This window comes from Stegodyphus dumicola, chromosome 1, assembly GCF_044657685.1.
Source record: "Stegodyphus dumicola isolate Sdum_Otavi_A_Nest chromosome 1, ASM4465768v1".
Taxonomy (NCBI): Eukaryota; Metazoa; Arthropoda; class Arachnida; order Araneae; family Eresidae; genus Stegodyphus; species Stegodyphus dumicola.
This window is the reverse complement of record NC_140768.1, coordinates 70,928,854-70,949,840: the sequence shown is the minus strand read 5'-3', so window position 1 is coordinate 70,949,840 and position 20,987 is coordinate 70,928,854. Positions and strand designations below refer to the sequence as shown.

The 20,987-nt window shown below is 31.3% G+C and overlaps 1 protein-coding gene across 1 annotated transcript in view; it reads right to left on the bottom strand.

Moving 5' to 3' along the window:
- The window catches only part of LOC118182932 (dynein axonemal intermediate chain 7-like), a 98,986-nt gene that overhangs the window by 21,944 nt on the left and 56,055 nt on the right, over positions 1-20,987 (bottom strand). The window contains exons 5-6 of the mRNA XM_085810716.1: positions 10,510-10,616; positions 7,318-7,400 (exon numbers count right to left, since the gene is read on the bottom strand). Coding sequence (XP_085666842.1) covers positions 7,318-7,400; positions 10,510-10,616 — 190 coding nt within the window. The remainder of the gene's footprint in view (positions 1-7,317; positions 7,401-10,509; positions 10,617-20,987) is intronic.

The following is a 20,987-nucleotide window of genomic DNA, read 5'->3' as shown; positions in this document are numbered from 1 at the left end:
TTATTGGAGCAGGCAATGAAAGCTGAGCAACGCCCTCGCCGAGACTCAAACTCCTTATTCAGGTTGCTTCAGGTGCTTTGCAATTACATCACAAAGGCACACATGAAGCAGCGAGAAAATACCCCACAAACTCAGCTATTGTACCTCAGTTTTCTGAATATGCGAATGGGTTGTAAACCAATTTAAGTAGAATATTTGAACAAAAGTTTGGCAAGGATCATTTTAATGTGGATACCAATCAATTTACTGATATAGTTGAGTGCAAATAAATGCAAAACCGAAAAGCATCAAAATGTTAAATAGTTATGTAGTAATTCATTCACATGAAATACTACGTAACTATTTTAGTGTCTCAAAAAGACCGCGAAGATCTAATTACATTGCTTTAATTACATTCAATCTAATTGCATTAAATATCTCTTCAGCTATTTATCTTTTCGAAATGTCAATTCGTTTTTAATTGGAGAACGTTAGGAATATTACGTCGATTTCAATGTACTCTTGAAGTAACATTTTAGCTTTAATATAGTTCTTTCGTAAGTAGGCATTTAAAATGTTTCTTTGATTAGTCCAAATAAAACACACAACTAAACTCTTTTACGCGTGTTTTGAAAAAATACATTATTCTTACTTTATGCGTTTAAACACGAAATTTTGTTCCAAAATTAAGGTTTTTCTAAAAACAATTAAAATCATTTATGACAAACTTGTATGAGCTGTTCAGGAGGTGCCCATTCAGCGCCAATATAGTGTGCAATATTATCTTCATCTGGGTTTATGGATTCAATACGGCAACCAGAAGAAGAAATTTCGATCCTGATTTTGATGAAGTTTCCGCTGAGAGATAAAATAACAGTGTCGCCTCCTATTATTTGCCATTTCTAAAAATATATATAAATAATATTAACCTTACCCAAAGTAAACAAAACATCCAAACTTTAAAGATGACATTTTCGTTACATATAAAATGTTTCAGGTTCCGAAAACTTAAACACAAATCTGATCTTGATGTTGTACGTAAATTTTGAACGGATAACAAAAGATTTGGTTGTATTTATTGTACTAATTTTGTTTTCTTAAATGTTGATCCTCGACTTATGCTTCTAACTAAAGTACGTTTCTTAAAATGAAACGAATAATTAATACAATCTCAATATTATAGGTGAAAAGAGTTTTGTAAAAATATTAAATGGATTCTCTAGAAGGAAATACGTTTATTTCTCTCTTCCCATAAAATTTGAATAACTGGTAATTTAAGTTAAGTAATTAGCAAATTTTCTACGGGTCAAAATAGAAAATTGCTACATAGTCATGTAAAAAATTCCCATAAATATTCAAATAATTTTTCATGGCTATTTCTAATTAGTTGAAGATTTCTCAGAACATATTTGAGAACAAGAATCAAATGTTTCTCGATATGGAAATTCCATCTTACGTAAAACAGCATTCGTTGTCAAATTTTGATTTGTTTCTTTGATGATGTATGTTAAGCGTATCTCAGAAAATGTTGCTCATAAAGAGCTTCTTATATATTACTAAGTAAGGCGTAATTAATACTTTCTAAATTTTACTCTTGTGACATCATAAAGTTTTATTATTTTTCCTGCAGTCTGTCACACAGTAGTACTGAGACTGTTTTCATGAAACTGAGTACCTAATTTTTTTTTAAATTTAAAGAACTTTGTAACTGTAAAAACAGAAATAGGGTCACTGTTCGCTAGGCAATAGACAAAATAGCGCTGTGTATCTCTGGAGTTATACAATAATTCTATTTAAGACTAAGAATATAGAATTCTACAACTAGTGGTTCAGTGATAATTCTATATTCAAAAATAGCCAGTCTAGTTTAAAAATGAATTTATTTGAATATCAGAAATTCTGTAATCCATTCTAGCATCTCATCGGCAGCATTCAAGCTGCATGAAAACAATTCGAAAAACAAATGATCAAGTTCAGACTATTGCCACTCAGAAGCAGAGACAAGGGTCTATTCAAACTGGAACAATCACATTTAAAGGAAAACATCACCTGTAACTTTTATAATACCTTCTATGACTGAGCATAAACTGCACATAATATACATTTTAACACCATCTTAAGCAAAACATTAAAATATTCATTATATTAACAGTATGTTTTCGGGGGAACTATGTTTGTAGAACTGCAAACAAGTTAAAAATGTAGGAAACCAAAAATCAAAACCTTGGATATACTTTTTTGTATGAATCAAATTATATATAATTTAATAAAATAACCATTAAAATTGATATATTTATTCTAATATACACCTCATTTATTTATTTATAAATGCATTGTTTTTTACATTTAAGTTATTACGCATCTAATCCATATATTTATTTTTATTACTACGAAGGCTTGACTCTGAAAGTTGTTTAAAATCAGTGTTTGACATGCAAACGTATAAGTACCGTTTAAAGGAAATAGCATGTTAATGTATATAAAAGCGATGTAATAATTTTAATTTAAGAAGTTCCAAGTAATTTTTAACCAGCATAAAAACACCAGAAGCAGCGTTTGAATAGTAAAACAAATATGCGGCTAGTCATTAAACGAAAAGCGGCGTGACTGAAATAATACAATTTCTGTTCTACTAGTAAATGTTAGAAACAACTTTTCTGTGCCTACTCTATATCATTCTTTAATTAAGGCTCGATTTTTTTAATTTTTCATTGCTGTTATTTTTTATCACAGCGCGTGTTCGCATTAACTTTTTTATTGAGAGAAAGAGGATATAATTTTTGGAAAGAAGGAAATTCACAATAAAACATGTTGCCTATAAAATCGTACTCAAACGCTTGGTAGTTTTCGAGTACAGAAAATATTTTTAAAAGAGAGATATATAAATTATTCCAGAATGATTATATAAAAAAATTATAACTTGCATACTTTATACAAAACACTCATCGATGGATTCTAAATTAAATTTCAAATGGACCTTTTCCTTAATCACTGTATTTCTTACTATTTAATTACTTAGCACTATCTAATGACCATCTAATTTCTTAGCAAAATCTTAATGGTAAAATCAAAACATTAAGGGGTTGTACATTGTTCAAATGTTAAAATAGACTCCTTTCTTCAGATTGGTTTTAGTTAAATGAAGAACTAAGACAGTGTCGAAAAAATGACGGTGATGAAAATTGTTAGAAAAGTACTCAGCTGTGTAAGAAAGAAGAGTAAGGTTAGCATGAGTTAACGTAAAATCGTGAACAAATTTTATATTTTTATCTGGCTAAAATTTTATTTTAACCTCTTTTTCATGTCTTTCAGCTTATTTTGAAATCCATTTTTACCTTTTCTCTAAATAGAAGGCGGCGCTCTTTAGATGCATATCGTGACAGTGTTATATTTCGTATTGAAATAGAATTTTTCAGAATTTTCGAATAAAAATCACTCAAAGGCCTAGTCTTACAAACTGCAACGAAACAAAGTGTTAAAGAAAACAAAATAATCACCATGTAAAATTTTGATTTAAATTTGTTCTGCATTTTGAACTGTAGTTTGTAAATTTGTGTAATGTATAAATTAGATCCGACAATCTAAGTTATAGCAGTTACTAAAAGTGAATATTATAGCTGACTGCTAAATTCGAGTTAAGAAACAGCGTATACTTTTTGCCACTCTTTGAGTTTATTGTATTTCAAAACGACTATTAAGGTTAATTAATAATAAGACCATAGTTAGAAGTTTTATTAATAACTAGCTGTACCCGCCCGGCGTTGCCCGTGCATTTAAAAATTGCAGATAAGTGAATAGCGCAGGAATAGTAGTGTAGGACATGTAGACTGTCTCTCTCTCTTCCCCCCCCACAAGCTACAAAAAAGAAATGAATTGTAATTAATCGATTTAATGTATCGTCAAAACAGCAAACTAACGCTAGAATAAAGAAATCAATTGTTACAATCGAACGTTATTTGAAAACAAATAATAATATCAGTGAGTCCAAAAAACCGTGATTAATTAATTATAAATAATTTTTTTTAAATTTTTCTAATTCAAAAATCGAAAATCGGGCTTCGAGGTCTGGTGGCCAGCCCCTTTGTGCTTCCGTATAAAAAATTCCAGGTCCCTGCGTGCGATAGATTTGGCTGGAGAGCTCGGTCAGACAGACAGACAGACAGATAATTAATTATAAATAATTTTTTTTAAATTTTTCTAATTCAAAAATCGAAAATCGGGCTTCGAGGTCTGGTCGCCAGCCCCTTTGTGCTTCCGTATAAAAAATTCCAGGTCCCTGCGTGCGATAGATTTGGCTGGAGAGCTCGGTCAGACAGACAGACAGACACATTACACTTGCTTTTATTATTATAGATGAAAAACCAGTTTATAGCTCTAAATTAATATTCCCTTCAAAAACAAAATATTCACAGGGTGTAGAATTCCCTATTTATTAAATTTACATTTACAAAAATGAAATTTATTATAAAAGTAAATTTTTTACTGGTAGTTTATTATAAAAATGCAATAACTTTTTATTACATTATCGCCGCTGAATTTCTACAATTCAGAAATGAATTTTGGATCTTCAGTCCATGTGTAGCTTCCACACAATTAACCAAGATAATCTTGCTTTTACATCATCTTTAAAAGAAGCACTTGTTTTGTTTTCCAAGGAGAATTTATTTTCTGCGCGTAAGTTTAATTTGTAAGGATCTTTGCGTATCATTTGAGAACTGATATTAGGTAAATACGAGCATAATGAGACACCTCAGGTTACATGAAGAACAAAATCTCAAGCAATCAATCAGGAATCGAATAAAAAAAACGAACAGAACATAGTCATTAAGGAACGGGAATGGGTTGTAGCTTGATAGTGAAAACACCATGTAAGGTAATGCCGGAGAAACACAAGGAGTTATCGCATAGTGATATTTAATCGGACAAAATATCGTATCAGGCTTGCAATAACAAACTTTTTCTACTGAAGAAAATAAATCCATGGAATCAATAGTTCATTCAAATTTTATTCCAGAGCATATCATTAAAAATCGATCGAAAACATTTACTTATGGCGAATCCCTTAAAGACTGTTTGATTAAGTCTATTGAACTTCTTTGTCCTTACAAACAACAATTATTTATAAGCATAATTTGCAAGCTAGAACGGTTGCAGAACATGTTAACAAAATCTTTAGCAGTTTAAGCTATCAGTTGAAAAGAAAAAATATATGCTTTATTATATTTTCAGTTGCATTTAGCGAAACTCTGCTAATGGGGTACTTTCTGCTCTTTCCGTATGAGCTGTTGCTGAGGAATTTGAAGCAACCGAAAAAATACTAGAAACAACTGTTATAAAAGAATACGCCGGTACATAGGGTACTTTCTCTGAAATCAAAAAACTGTAATAGATAAGTTTAAATTAATTTCGAATAGTTTTGAAATAAATAACAGCTTGAAAACTTAATATTTTGCTGACAAGTCATCTAAATTACAAATTGTAACAAACAGAAATTTCTTGCGTGTATCAACACTAATATTTCTGATGTAAAATAAATTTGAATTTTTAACTTTCTCTTATTGTTACTATTATTGTTTATATATTCTTTAATAGTTATTTATTAAGTAAAATTTAAAAAATTTAGTTTAAAATGTTTGTACTTTATTGAAAACATTTCATTTTGCTAAAAAATAAATTCAAGTCCATGAGCTACATTCAGACCGCATGCAGTTTGATCAATATCACTGACTATTCTAAGCTCTGACCTGACAGGATTATTAACAATGAAGAGCAAGACTAGCATTTTTCGACAAAAAAGACTAGCATTGTTCGACAATTTTGTGTTCTTACCATTTTTTCTCCGATTTTCAAAAACAAGTAAAATCAGTTCCAACACTGTTCAGCGCCTCGAAAGACGACTGATTTCTTCTATTGGTCAAAACGTGTCTGGTATATAAAGTTTCTTTTTTAATAGGTCTACCTTAGATTTACATTTCCAAGCCACACGAAGGATTAAAGCTTACGGATTAACAGCTCAAACGTGAGCAGCGAATTTTTAAAAAGCGTAGTATTTATCATATCTGATATAAATGACATTAAATATGATAAAATTCATTTATAATCCTTTCTGATTTAACATAATAATGTGTTTTGCAATCAGTTTTGTTTGGTATTACTTCATTGCATATTAAATCTATAAATAAAAGTTCTCAATAATAAGATAACCGTTGCACAGTTTTGTAATTAGCCTTTTTCTTACATCTCGTTTCGCTGAAGAGTTGCGTTTGGATACTTTTTCTTGTTATCTGTTACAAGATTTTTCAGGCATGTCCGCTTTGTGATAGATAAACATGACAGATATTGCCTACGACTGTTCATTCCGAAATAAATGGGTTACTTAATCAATTTATCTTTTGACCCTAGAACAATAAATTATCTAGAAGTTGCACTTAAATCGAGCCCTAAATCTAGTCAGGCCCTTGTGACCCTATAAGCTGCAGTAAAATCCAGAGATAATTCGTAGAGATACATCGTAACAATAAACTCTTTTTACGAGTCAATAAATGGTAAGACTTGTAAATATACATATACGCTCTGTTTGCTTCAAAGACATTATAAATGTATTAGTAAGTGATACTTTATATCATGAATTTTTACCAAAATCTTAAAATCATAAAGACCATGAAAATAAATAATGAAATAATATTTTTTAAATAATAACAGGAAGAAATTAAAAAGTAGATTTTTGACAGTTTACCCAAATATTCATTGGTATAAAAATGATCCACCTTTATAGGTCTACATTGAATTTCTGATAATGCTTCGCATTAACTTCATTATTTACTTTTTAATGCCTTATCCCTTATTCTTTACTGTATCAACGTTCATAAATAATGCCTTGAGTAATTAAAATTAAAATTTTGCTTGAACGCATGTTTTTAAGAACAAATATCTTTTTTCAAAATTTGAAATCAAACAGAAAAATACAACCCGTAAATTAATGTGCTAAAATTGAATTCATTGCATGTATTAAAATGCAGCAGAATGGAGTTAAACCAAAGATTTTTATTCTGAAATGAAATTTTTATTGCATATGCAGAAAACCCGTGGATAAAAACTCATCTCATATGAAATAAGAATTCAAATTATAGATGAATATATTTGAAAATTGCTGGAATAAGCCATTTATTTAACATAATCTTGTGCTTCAACTGTAAAATAATGAAATAACATTTTTAAAAATAATAAGAAGAAATGTTTGTACTTTATTGTAAAGTTAGCTAACACTTTTGTAATCATAGTATTTAAATTTTCTAATTTAGTTTAATAACCTTCTGAGAAATAAAAGCTATGCATCACCTTATATGGAAAGTTGGAATATCTCTTCTGAAGCATCGCAAACATTCCAAACTTATTCGTTCTGAAGGAAATTTGGTGATTATCTGGGAAATAAATTAAATAAATTATCTGTTGAACAGAAGTTTTGATATTTCTTATTCAATAATACACATCATATTGAAAAACACAAAAACATCACAAGCACTCTTTGCAAGATATTTGAACTACAGATGTTTTTAGGTTTCATCAGTATTTAACAAACTATTTTTATTAATCATTTCTAAATAAACTTTAACAGGAGAAAATATACCTTTTTACATTACTACTTATAATTGGGAAAGAATGAAAAACAGCTGAAAACGTAATCAAAATTGTATGCATTCAATTCGTGATCTTTCCTCCAAAACAATTTAAACTATGGAATTTGAAATTTAAGTTTATAATATGTTATTTCAAGTAATCAGGCAACTTTTTTCCGTAAATCAGATTGGTCCCACATATGCATTAATTCCTATTTAATAATTATTTATGTCGTCTTAAAACATATAACAATATTTTAATTCGATAATACTTTGAAGTTATATTACCTGTCCTTGTTTTATGATTATTTATAGCCACTTCCTGAGTCCTAGTTCACAGTCCTGAAGCAACCTCACAAAATGAGTAACTGACCATTTGAATCTAGGTGCATCATTTCACTTTAGAGCTCAGTGGCTAGTTTGCGCTTGGAATGGCGACAAATCTACCAGAGGCTATCTTTGTTCTCAAATTCTGAAGAGATAGTGCTGACAGTTTCAAGACTGCAATCTGTGTAAAGGAAAAAGTCCCAGAAGGCTGTGCGTTTCGGAAGAACAAATGGAGAAAATACAAAGAAACTTTCCCGCGAAATGCACAGAACTACAAAAATCAAACTGAGCTATAACTTGCAAGGTATTCCTCCTTTATGCATGCCTTCGCGATGCAATTGGAAGTATCCTCCTTGCGTATTCGAGAGGTCAAGTGTTCGAGTCCCGGCGAGAGCATAGCACATTTTTCACGTCTCCTGCACCAAAAAAATCTAATGATTCTACCAGCTTACTATCCTTAACTTAGTTTACATTTAACCCTCAAACAGCCTTTTGCGGCTCTAGAGAATTGATGCCTCGACATAAATGTAGGGCACAGGGCAAATGCCTATTTACCTCTGTTAGCAACCCAGGCGCCTCTGTCCTCCGCCACTTGTCATTCGCTCTTTTTCAGTGCATCTAAATACCTGTATAACAGGAAATGAAACTACGTTGTCAGTCGAACACTCTTTGCCTAGTATAGCCATTGACACTCTTTGCCTAGTATAGCCATTGACACTCTTTGCCTGGTTAGAAGTCTGAATTCTTTAGCTGGATGGAACTGTTTTATTCTTTTTCAACGAAATTTAACAATTATTCACAGTAAACGGACAGAATAAATAGTAAATGTAACTGAATTTTGCAGTTTCTGTCTTACAAACTTAGCATTATTATAATTGTAAAGACATGTTACTAACCGCACTTTCATACGTAAGATTTTTAAAAACGTTAAGTTAGATATCGAAAAGCAAAAAGGAAATCTTCAACATCTGCTTATCAATTTGTTTTCTCAACAAGAGCAATTCGTAACGGCACTTCATTTTTGTTCATTAAGCAACATTTCATAGTGTCGTCTGATAACAGCAAAATATATTTTGGGGTTCGTGCTCCAAAATCCTTCATGAGAGATATACGATTCATTTGAAATATATTTTTAATTTAGTTTTTTATTAGGAAACTACTAATTTTATATTCTTGCAATAGTTAGTTACAATTCTTAACAAGCTATCTTATATAAAGAAAAACTGTAACTATATCAGATGTATTTTCAGTCTTGAAGCCTACAGCGTCAGTGATAAAATTAAGGCAGAACGAACAAGAAAGTCCATTTATTCTGCAAAAAAAAGATCTTTTGATAATTAAGACACAATAACACGCCGAATAAATACCAATTCAGAAGTCAAACAACAAAAATCAGCGTTATATTTACAAAATTTTACAAAATTTTTCACAGTCAAAATTTTGTAAATATAACGCTGATTTTTGTTGTTTGACTTCTGAATTGATCTTTTGATAAAAAAAACTTTCCAAAGAGATCTCGATTGGTTGTGTGTTACGCATTAAGAATCATGAGCATTAGGTGATGGGTTTCGTTTATTAACTCCCAAAAATAAATAACCAATAGTTTACAGTTTCATCTGGTCGGTTTATACCGTTACTTATCGGTAGAAGGAAACACAGGACCTTGCTTATCAACACGTCCTTTATCGGCTATACAGAGCGTATCGATAATGGAGTGGATTTCCTTGTGAAGTGTTAAATGATCAGATGGTTGATAACTTCCTAGAGGTTGTTTGAACATTCATCGAGTGACAGTTATTCAATCTCGGCTTTGTTAGCTTTTCTAAGTTATTAGCTCAAGTAGCCCTAACGCAAATTTTACTATGGGGCTCATGGTGTTGTTTACAATGAACGGCAATACGTATCTGAAGTTTAATGTAAAACTATATAGATTAAATCACGTTGCTAAAATTATTTATCTTTAATGTTCTAATTAATATTAATATTTAATTCATCAAAACACACTTCAAGCAAAGATTTAATAATTTCAATTAGTAAGATTTTATTACTTATAATTTTGTGCATTATTTTAGATTCGTTTACTAATAGAGCAAAGTATAGGTTATATAAAAGTATAGGTTATATAAAAAATTACATAAACAAACACAATTGTAGAAAACATTTGAACTCTAAACAATTGTTAGTTTTCTATAGCTGTATTCGTTTTAAAGACAAAAAGAATTAACTCATAAAACTGCTGATTTCTACAAATGTATTTCATAGACTGGAATGCAAATAAACGTCTTATTTAAAAGCCAAGTAAATTTTGCATTTTAATCCACTATATATTAAGTTATGAATAGAAAGATAATCAAAATGATAATATTTCAAGAAATTCTTATCCTGCTTGTTTTGCATTATATTTCTGTTACGAATATCATGTTAATTGTTTTCTAAGTTTCTAGAATTATGGTGTCTTTGGCCTAAAAGTGAGACACCATGTGAGACAGCTGAGCTTCATCAGTTAAAGAATATATAAGGTTCTAAATAAATCTTAATAAATTTAGAGATGTTAGAGAGAATATTAATAAAATGAGAAATTAATTACCTTTATTGTAAACTGGCTCGTAAATATTGCTTGCAGAGAAAGCATTCAAGTCAGAATAGAAATAGGCTGGAATAGGTTCTTCTAAGAATGTAACGTATTTAGGTAATCTGTGAGCAAAGCATTGTTAAGAGATAATTATAATTTCATAATAGTGTTTTGCTTAGTAGTGAAATGATAAACTAATGTGTTAAACAAATCATAAATTTTGCAATTATTCACGATGTGGTCTTAGGTTATTCCTAAGAAAATATACGTCATATATATTATTCAAAAACATTATGAAATGCATCGTGTTAAAATTTCAAAGTGCAAAATAAACAATATTATCAATCGGAAAGCGTAAAACTATCAGTCATTATTTCTACATTAAACAAAGACTCCAAGTGAATACCCGAAAACGGTACACTGTTTCTGATGCTTCTAAAATTAAGATTCACTACTTAAAATGATTTACAACGCTTAAGCTGTAAATCTTTTTAAGCTAAAAAACGTAACTTTCACCAGATTTTTCTAGGGCGTGTGGCTCAAAGCAGAACACTTTGTAGAACCCTGTATGAAAACTATTTAGCAGGAGATAAATGGAAATACATTGTGACTCTTGATGAAGCATGGGTTTACCTAAATGATTACAACAAAATGGTATATCTGTTACCGAAAACGAAAAGAAAAAATGTACAAATCTGGTTCAGTCAATGCAAAAAAAAATTCACTAAGGGGTTTATGATTGTCGCAGGATTCTCTTTCAACGCTAAATTAAAAATAAAAAAGTGAAACAAGTGTTAAATCAACTCTACGTACTATCGAGAGAAAGTTTTACGTCCGATATGTACAGAAGAAATTCCATTTATTTATCCCAATGACTTTCAGAGAGTGAAATGTCATCAAGACAAAGCAACAAGTTATACTTGAAAATTGCGACTACATTGCTTGAGGAAATGAAGATTGTTACAGGTATAGCTATACATTTTCCACGTATTCCTGTTACGTTCCCTGACGTTTCACCCATGGCCTATTGAGGCTTTGGTCTGTTGAAAAGAACTCTGTCTAATTGCATACCCACATCGACTAATAGTCTCTGCAAAATATTGCAAGAGGCATGGAAATTTTACAAAATGCCTTTCTATCATGGAAATCGCGATGCATCTATTTCTGCATTGTGTTACAGTCCGGAATTATCGACTTATAGTGCGGAAAAAGGCTATCAGATCTAACACTCTAAAATGTGTAAACACTCCCTGTAGTGGTCTGTTTCTTCTTGAAAATGTAGTATCCATCGTCCTCTGTGACGCACCTTAGATAACATTCTTGGGAAAGAAATGGCTAAAATGACTGGGAGGATTGCCCGTTGCTGACGAATGCTTAACAAATTAGTTTTTAGAAAACAAATTGTTATTAGTTAGCAAAAAAATTGAATGAACTTGTTATTCAGTTTCCTTTGTATGTAATCTCAAAGAATGTCATTTGCCCACCAGTACCCGAGTGGTAAGACAGCTAAATATCGGTAGTTCAATCCAAGCTCATATTTCTGCAAGCGAGCTAGTTTCAATAGGCTAGTTTAATGATTTGTCTATGTGTATCGAAAAACGTGCCAATAGTTTCCTTGTGATAATCCTCCATGAAATCATTCCTGTCCTTAAGAAGATAATCCTTGTACCCTTTACCATAATGTTTAGTCAAAAGCAGTAACATAAAGATATAAATTCCACAACATGTTTACATTTTGCATATAATTTTAAATACACTTCCATTCATCTCAGTTTAAAAACCATTAAAACAAGTGTCTGAATCTACCATACCAAGATCGTCCGCTTTTTAGCTCCCAGAATATTGACAGAATTTTACATCTTATACCAATATAAACAGACATTATTTTGAATTGGTTTTTCTGTGACTGAAATCATTACCGTTCTTGACCTTTATTGATTACATTCCCGATAATTTTTTTCTGAATCCTCTCCATTCTGTAAGGAACCCGTTTTGATTCGCCTTTCTTTTCATTTCAATGTTTTACTATACGCTTATCTTGATTGTTGGGATACGTTGACATAACTTCTTTAATTCCGTAATGTATCAGAAGACGCTTTTCGCTACTTTGCATACAAATTCATTTGCTTTACCTAGCGTAACTGCTTTAGTTCGTTAAATTGTTCTCAATATAAGTAGGACTTTTATTTATCTTTTAAAGATTTGGAACAAACTTTTAATGACTTGCTATGCATTTAAACGCCCACTGATCATTTCAAGCCTGGCTCACAAATATGTTTCATTATGAGCTAAGATTCAAATAATATTGGATTTTGCAACTAGTAATATTTCATTATGAAACTTAACCTAAGTGATTGCAACTGATTCAGGTCCCGATTGCCTCTTTAATATAAACTGAGAGCTTTTGATCAGAAAAGGAGATTTTCATAATTCGTACTACTGAGATTGTTGTCTCTCAAATTACAGTTCTGAGTAAAAGACAGTAACAGGAAATTATCATGTTCAGTGAAGTATTTATCGATTAAATTACAAATTTTCACAAGTCTGTGATACATTGGTTTATTCTGTATCATTACTTATTCCAATTCGAAAGAAACTTTGTTTCGAATTACGAGAAATTTGACTAATAGCTGATTTCATCATACTCTGGGAATAATTTAAGCATGAAATTACATTTTAGTAGCTTATTTTACCATGTGAGAATAATTAAAACACCCTTTGCTCCTTGAATTAACACCGGCTGCTAAAAGTAAGATCTCACGAAGATAATCGAAACATCGTATTTGTTAGACGATAGGAGCATTATCCAATTAAAGTAAACACATATTCCTTAACGTTTACATTCTTTAATTTCTAAAGGATTAATTTCTTTTTAATAAATAATTTACTTGTAAAGTTGCAACATTCTTCAAAAGCACGCAAAGAAATTATCAAGCATTTCTAATAACATTCCAAGCACAGCATTGCGGCTATCATTAGTGACACTCACCACTGACACGATCTCTGGATCCTATGCAGAATTGCTCCTTACCAATTTAACGTAAATGTTTGTAACTGGATCTGACTCATGCCATCAGTATTTGATTACATTTACATTAATATGATTTCTCACATGATCTATCAAACAGCCTTGATTTAGATAATATATCCGTATTACTTTTAGTACTACTTACATAATTTTAGTGCTTAATCAATATAAATATAATTAGCAATTAAATTATCAATAATTACTAATTATTTATTACAATCAGTAATAATTTCTTATTATAAATAAAAAACTGTTAATTATAATACATAATTAGTTCTACTTACATACTTTTAGTACTACATAATCTTGAGTTCATTGATTCGAGTACCCTGTTTTCAGAAGTTAACTGGGTAAGACTTATCCAATCCGACTAAGGCCAAAGTGGTGTGTATAAAAAATGGGTGAAGTTGTGATGTTCAAGCAAAAATTATGAGAAACTGTCTACAGATTACAAATACACAGTGTAGAATAAACGGTGAGTAGATTCAATTCCAAGAGTTTTTTTTTTTCCCCAAAATAAAAAAATTAGAGGATTTAAGTAACTATGAAATTGAGAAAGAAACATTTAATTAAATAAACTATCTAAAGAATACGGCAAAACTAATAAATAATAAGAGTACCAAAATCAATATACAAGGCAAAAAATATTTGCAACTTAGCAAAACCGAACTCTTGAAGCAAAGAGAATTCCAAATCAAAGAAACTTCAAATCTGTTCCCAGAACCTAGAATTAAATTTAGGAGAGGAATGTCGGAGATTCATCTCATAGATAACTATGAGCAGTTACAGTGCTAGAGAGATCTTACGATAATATCAAATTACTCTGAGGTTTGTCTATATCACCTTTCAAAGTTACTGGATCTCTGATTAATTTGAAGTCTTTTGAATAATTATTCAGCATTCCTCTCTATGAAGGTGCAGGAAGTCTGAGTACGCTTACAGTATCTAATCGCTTGGAAACGATAACAGAGAATACTGTCTAAAGATCTGTCTAAAAGTACTTAAAGGATGATATATGCTTTGATACTATACATTAAAAGTCTTCTAGATTGTTGCTCAGACTCATGTTTAAGTTCCATTTTGCATTGAAATGTAGAAAGTCATTCCAGATAAAGTTGTTTTCAGAGCATTCCTTACATGAATATGTTCTTTCTATGTGTATAAATACATAATGGAATTCTAGAAAATATGTAAAGTACTATGATTTTGGCAATAATGTCTTCTCACAGATACTGAAAGAAAGAGTATATGAAAAAAGGCAGTTAACTGAATGCCTTTAAATATTATCTAACAATTATTTCTGTAAAAATGTAAATGAAAACTGTAAAATGTATTACAAAACTCGCCATTTTTATTTAAAGAAAATTATTCATTTATAATTTATATTAATTTATAAAATTTATTAAATTCCGTTCAAAGATAAGTATTATTTAATGGTTTTAATAAAAGATAAGTTTAATGGTTTAAAGATAAGTACTTGCTTTCAAATATCATCCAAAATGCATCGACGCGTAAATTTTAGTGAATGGCATCAAACTTTCAACCTAAAACCCATAACTGCAATAAAATGTGCATATATTAACAAGTTCTTATAGAAAGATACATTTAAAGAAATGCTCTTTCGTACCCTCTTTACAAACTTTAACTATTCTGGATTACATTTTATTAGTATTGCTCTTGTGAGATCTTTGATTTGTAGCCAAAAATCCACCAGAATTTTAAATTGATATAGCTGACGTGCTGAACCAGGAAATGAAAGTTTTTCTCCGAAAGAAACAGCTCTGTTCCGAATAATACTAGTAAACTCCTTTACAGGAATAGTAACTCACAGAAATGGAGATCATTTGAAAGAACTTCATTTCTACTACTACGAAAACGTTGTGCGATCATGGACAAGTTTTAACACTTTCAAGGCACGTTGAACACTTTCAGTTAAGTTATTTCTCAGATCCTATAACAATTCAGCTGCAACTTTATTACTAGAATTCCGCCCACTTTTCTTCTGTTAACACGGATTTCGGCAATTTAGATTCTCGTCACTCGAGCATTCTCAAAACTTTTCTATGATATCTTAAATGATACTTTTTATAGGATAACAAAGTATCAGAAAACGAAGTTTCGAATCTTTCAAGAAGAACTGTATACCTAAGGAAACATAAGAATCTTTGAGACTGAAGACGAATTGTTTTGCGATTTATGGCATGACTCATCTTTGCACATCGCTTTTTTTCTACTCTCAATGCAATAGTTTCGCTGAAATCATTCTTAATAGTTTCTCATAAAACTTTAAACTTTAAAAATCTCTAACTTTAAAAATCGGAAATTCAATGCAAAAAGTGCAAACATGAAATTTCCTACTTCAAAAGTACATTTTAGCAAACAAGATTATAATTACTTAGTAAAGTCATCTTTATCTCTTCATTTGTGCAATGAAATACTAAAATCGTGCTGCTGTTGTTAGAAATCTATTTTATTGATTTCTAATAATTTAAGAAAAAATTCTATTATTATTTAACAGTTGAGGTATTTTAAATTAATTAATATTTACAATGGCTAGTTTATAGTGGCTATATTCAATCACCAAACACCTCAGGAAGTGGGAAATTTTTCTGTTCCAAGCATTATAATATCTTCAATTTAGCAGCTGCTTCCTCTGCCTATTTATCTGTTTCCATCTGGGAATCTTGACTGTAGAAGCCTTGAAAAAGGTTTTAAGATCCAAGTTGTCTTGCGTATTAAAATCTATCTTTTAATCAAAGTAGAACAATATTTGATGTTAAAAGTAGTTAATTAATGAAATTGCAGTCGATAAAAAAAAACGATGGAAACTTTTCAGACAATTTTATTGATTTGGATTACGGTATAGCTCACAAAGACAATCCCTCTGAAGTCTTCATTGAGGATATACAAAATGAAAATGGCTCATGGTAATCATGGCAAAATCAGAGCAGCCCCATGCAAGAAGTCTCATGTATTGTTGAGATTTAAAACCTACATAGAACCACTAACGATTTAGCCGCTTGATCGGTGGTGGTGGGTGAAATTTTCGAGAGAAGAAAGCTGGATAAATATTAACTTGGTTGTTAGACGGAGGAAAAAACTTCTGGTTCAAATAAAAATCACCAAAATTGTTTTAATCAAAAATTGATTATTTAGATAGCAAAACACGCGAGAACTATCTGGCTTGGTTGTCTTAATGAAAGATTTTATTAGAGAAATTGACACTTATTTACATTACGCATGAGAAAACCCATCAGCTTCGTCATATAGCTGGCTCGTTCGCTTGGATCTGAAACGAGGTCAAACCGTCAGTGTACGGTGTATTCTTCATCTCAGATGCTAGAGACCGATCTCTCCTACAGTTAGGCTTAAATTTGCTCTAGCAACAATACACTGCTATGCGTATTGCCTAGCAGCGTATTGTTGCGTTAAATATTGAGTTATTTATTAGTTTGTTTGATTGTTAAGTTATAAATCATTCAACAAATACGACATTTGATTAATTTAAATATTTAAATGCATTTTGATTTCTTATACGGCAAAAGTTACCTCTAATATTTTACTTTATTTAATCAGTTGATAAAAACATAGTCATTTTTTCGAGGAAAGAGTATTTTGTATTGCTAATATTGAGCCATCTTTTCATTTCTTAGGCATTGCACTCTTTCCAGGAATATATATGCATAATGCATTACCTAAAGCCACCCCACAATAGCTGAATTAGTTACTTTAGTATCAAACTGAAGTCTCTTGCAATGATAGCAGTATTCCTGATAGAGCGAGGTGGTAACCTGGTGTTGAAAGAATCCCTGGAAGCAACAATGTGGAAGAGAGCTTATGAAATTGTAAGTATTGTTTCTTTGTTCTAAGACTTATTAGTAGATAGTTAAGTATTCAGACTGAGAATCTCATCAGCTTAGTCAAGGAAGGAATTTGACATGACGTTAGCTCAATTAAAACTCGGTAGATCTCTTCTATGTAGTGCACACGTTTTATTGTGCATTAAACTTTTCACCATTTTATTCGCCACAAGACAATAAAAGTAAATTTAATCTTTTTAAATAATGGTGCCTATGTTTCTGCTACTGGATATAATAGCTGCTTGATAAGTGGCTTTAATTTCTTTGTTTTTGATAATAATTTGCATCAATCATATAAGAAAATTTAGACAGAAATTTTGCAATCTATTCTAACAGAAAACCAAGGTAAATGAAATTAATATCAAATTTTAACTAACAGTTTTTTAGTTCAATAATCACAATGTAGAAAGCTTGGAGCCTTTTATTCTAAAGGTCTGGTTTACAATCTCATTATATGCTAAATTTAAAAAAATATTGTTGTAATAAAAATTTATAAGAAATTTCTTTGAAATCTATATTGATACAGTTTTTGAATCCTTTATTAATTTTTCCGAATATATTTTTTATTCTCTTATGATGAATAAACAGTTTTTTTATGATGTTTAATATTGAGTTATTTATTAGTTACAGGAATTCTATCTTTCTGTTACTCATTTAATATGTGTAATATATGGGGTCAGCCGCTCTTTTCTAAACTCCTCCCGACATCCTACATCTGGCAACGTCCACAACAGTTAGATAATTCTTCAAACTGAGTGAGGAAATCAACGGTGTTGCTCGAGGGTTTCTTCCTCGAGCAGCAGTCAACGGTGTTGCGCCAAGCAGCATCGACGATGCAGAGGCGAAGGACTGTGATTGTTTCTTTGATGACGTGATGCTATTCTGTTTTTATGATGGACTGAACCTTTCATCTCATTTTCATCTTACTTTCTTCTGAACACACCACCCTCATTCTGTACACACCACCTTCATGTTCATTATTTCATTATTAAAACGCTATAAAATACCACTACATTCTTCGTTATTAAGCCTAACCTCATCCTATATATAAAAGTGCGAAATGTATGACGCAGGTATTAGAAAATAATAAAAACTTATGGTTTGAATCAAATTTGCATTAGCGATTGAAATGATGTAATATTTTTAAAAAAAATAACTCTCACATTTAGTTAGTTAAACTTTATTATATATGTTAAAAAAAACAAATTCCAAGAAATTGATTTGCATGGCTAAACGTAAGTTTTCATAACCAAGATAAAACTTTATGAAATAAAAAATATTTTGCCTAATAATCTATAGGTAACGAGCAGAGTATATATTTTTAAACGATATTATCTTTTCTATCCCATGCTATGAACTTCCAAAAAATAAAAGAAATTAATCAGTTTAAAATCAAAATTGAATACTTCAGTAATTCAATAAAAAATCCATAATAATGTAACAAAACGAAACTGAAGCAGATTTTCAAGAAAACGGCACACAAGATATTGAAAAGAAATCTCGTTAAGTAATTATTACATGTAACTTTGCATTTCTTAAAGCTTTATTTGAGTTTGTGCATCGGATAATCACAGTAAATAATCTCAATTACAATGTTAACATTAGAAGAAATATTAGATACATGCTGAGACTAGATGAAAAAATCTAACATAGAAAAGCATCCTGTTCGGTGAAAAAACATGATTTTTTGACGCAAGAAATTTCCAGAAAAGCCACGAAAATCTCAGACAGCCTAATCGGTCATCTGATTTAATAGCAGTAGATATTTTTTCTATGTAATAAGGATATTTTTTTCTGTGTAATGGAGCACATTTCAAAAACATTGTTTTCTAGATCAATAGGGACTATTTTCAGCTCTCAAATGTTCGCGCAATTAAATCTGCAAGTATACTTCTCTTATAATGCTTCAAGCAACTTAGAATGCGATTATCATTTGTATGGAAGCTTGTTTTGCCAACTGTATCACAAACACCGAAATTTAACTTATAGAAACAATGAGCTGACACATTTATTTTACAATAATATAAATGTTTATTCAAAAACTGTTTATATAGATTTCTTTCTACTTTAGCTATCTTCATCTGGATATACTATAATATATATCCCATCATTTCTACTGTTACTTTTAATCAAAATAAGCAAATTTCGAAAGCTTAATAAAGGAAAACAAAAGTTGAAACATTTAAGCTCATTTATATACTACTGTATGTTAAAATTTTCCAGGTTCATTAATAGATACTACTCTCAATTCCAGTCACATTAACTGTTCCTTAAGCTCTAGTCTCAAGCAATTCTCCCGCCCTCATATCATGCCTTCGTACTGTAGTGGTCAGCACGCTGGGCGCATATTTTAGAGGTCCATGGTTCGATTCCCGGCGAGCGCTTTGCTCATTTTTTATCACTCTTGCTTTAAAAGAACCTAACGACCCTACAGCTTCATTAAATAATTTTACTGAAAATTTTAAATTCCATGATAAGATAATGAAGCTTAGTACTACTAGTAACGATAAAAGATGGTAAGATAAAGGACAATTATTTTATTTAACTATTAATAATTTTTATTACGTATTCTTCGCTATTTTTTTCAAACTTTATTAAATTGTAATGCGTGGTTAAACATGAGGTTCAACCCCGCATTACATGAGCATAATTGAGTTGATTGTTCCCAACCAATCAACGAACTAGTAATCTGAAGATTATTTTTTCCAGGTGGAATAAATGCCATCCATCTAAATCTAAATGCCAGCCAATTAAAATAGTCACCACAAAAGGATCCGTCTCAAGATGGATAGCATATAAGGTATTTCTCCCGCCTTCTTAGCTTACCTTCCAGATGTAATATTGAGTACACTTGGCGCGTATTCGAGAGGTCCGAGGTTCAAGTCCCGGCGAGGGCATTGCTCATTTATCGCGTCTTCCCTATCAAAAATGCCTGATGTCTCTACAGTGGCGCCCGAACTAAAAGGGTGGTGAATGATGATTCTCCACGACGACTGGCGACTGGGTCCCCTAATCCCCAGTCGCTTTTTAAAAGGGATAGTACATAAGGTATTTCTCCCGCCTTCTTAGCATGCCTTCGGGGTGTAATGGTAAGCACAACGGGTATTTGAGTTCCGAGGTTCGAGTCCCGGCGAGGGCACTGCTCATTTTTCATGTCTCCTACTTCGAAATAGCTTAATGCCTCTAGAAGCTGTTGAGCATTTTCTATAATTAATAACCTAACTTAGATATCTGGAAATATTTGATATGGGAATGTTTTAACTTCCACCATGTCTACTAAAAGCGCTCGTCCCCAGAGAGTCTGCTGCATGTATAAGCTCTAGAATTGCCACAGTTATCCAAGTAGTACGGTACGATCCAAGTAACTAAACTGATTTAATTAGCCATTCGCGGTTTCGCCTTAATACGGCATGTACTTACACACGCATGGCTTAATCTTTGAGACAAGCTTATGACTACTAGCAGGATCAACCAGGTACCATTTTACGTTCATAGAACGTTCGAGCTGCAAGCATCTTGAAGGATTTCATAGCGCACACCTTAGAAATGCGCTGGTAGCCGCTGATCAGGCGGATACGCAAGGAATATTATCTCGTGATATCGGT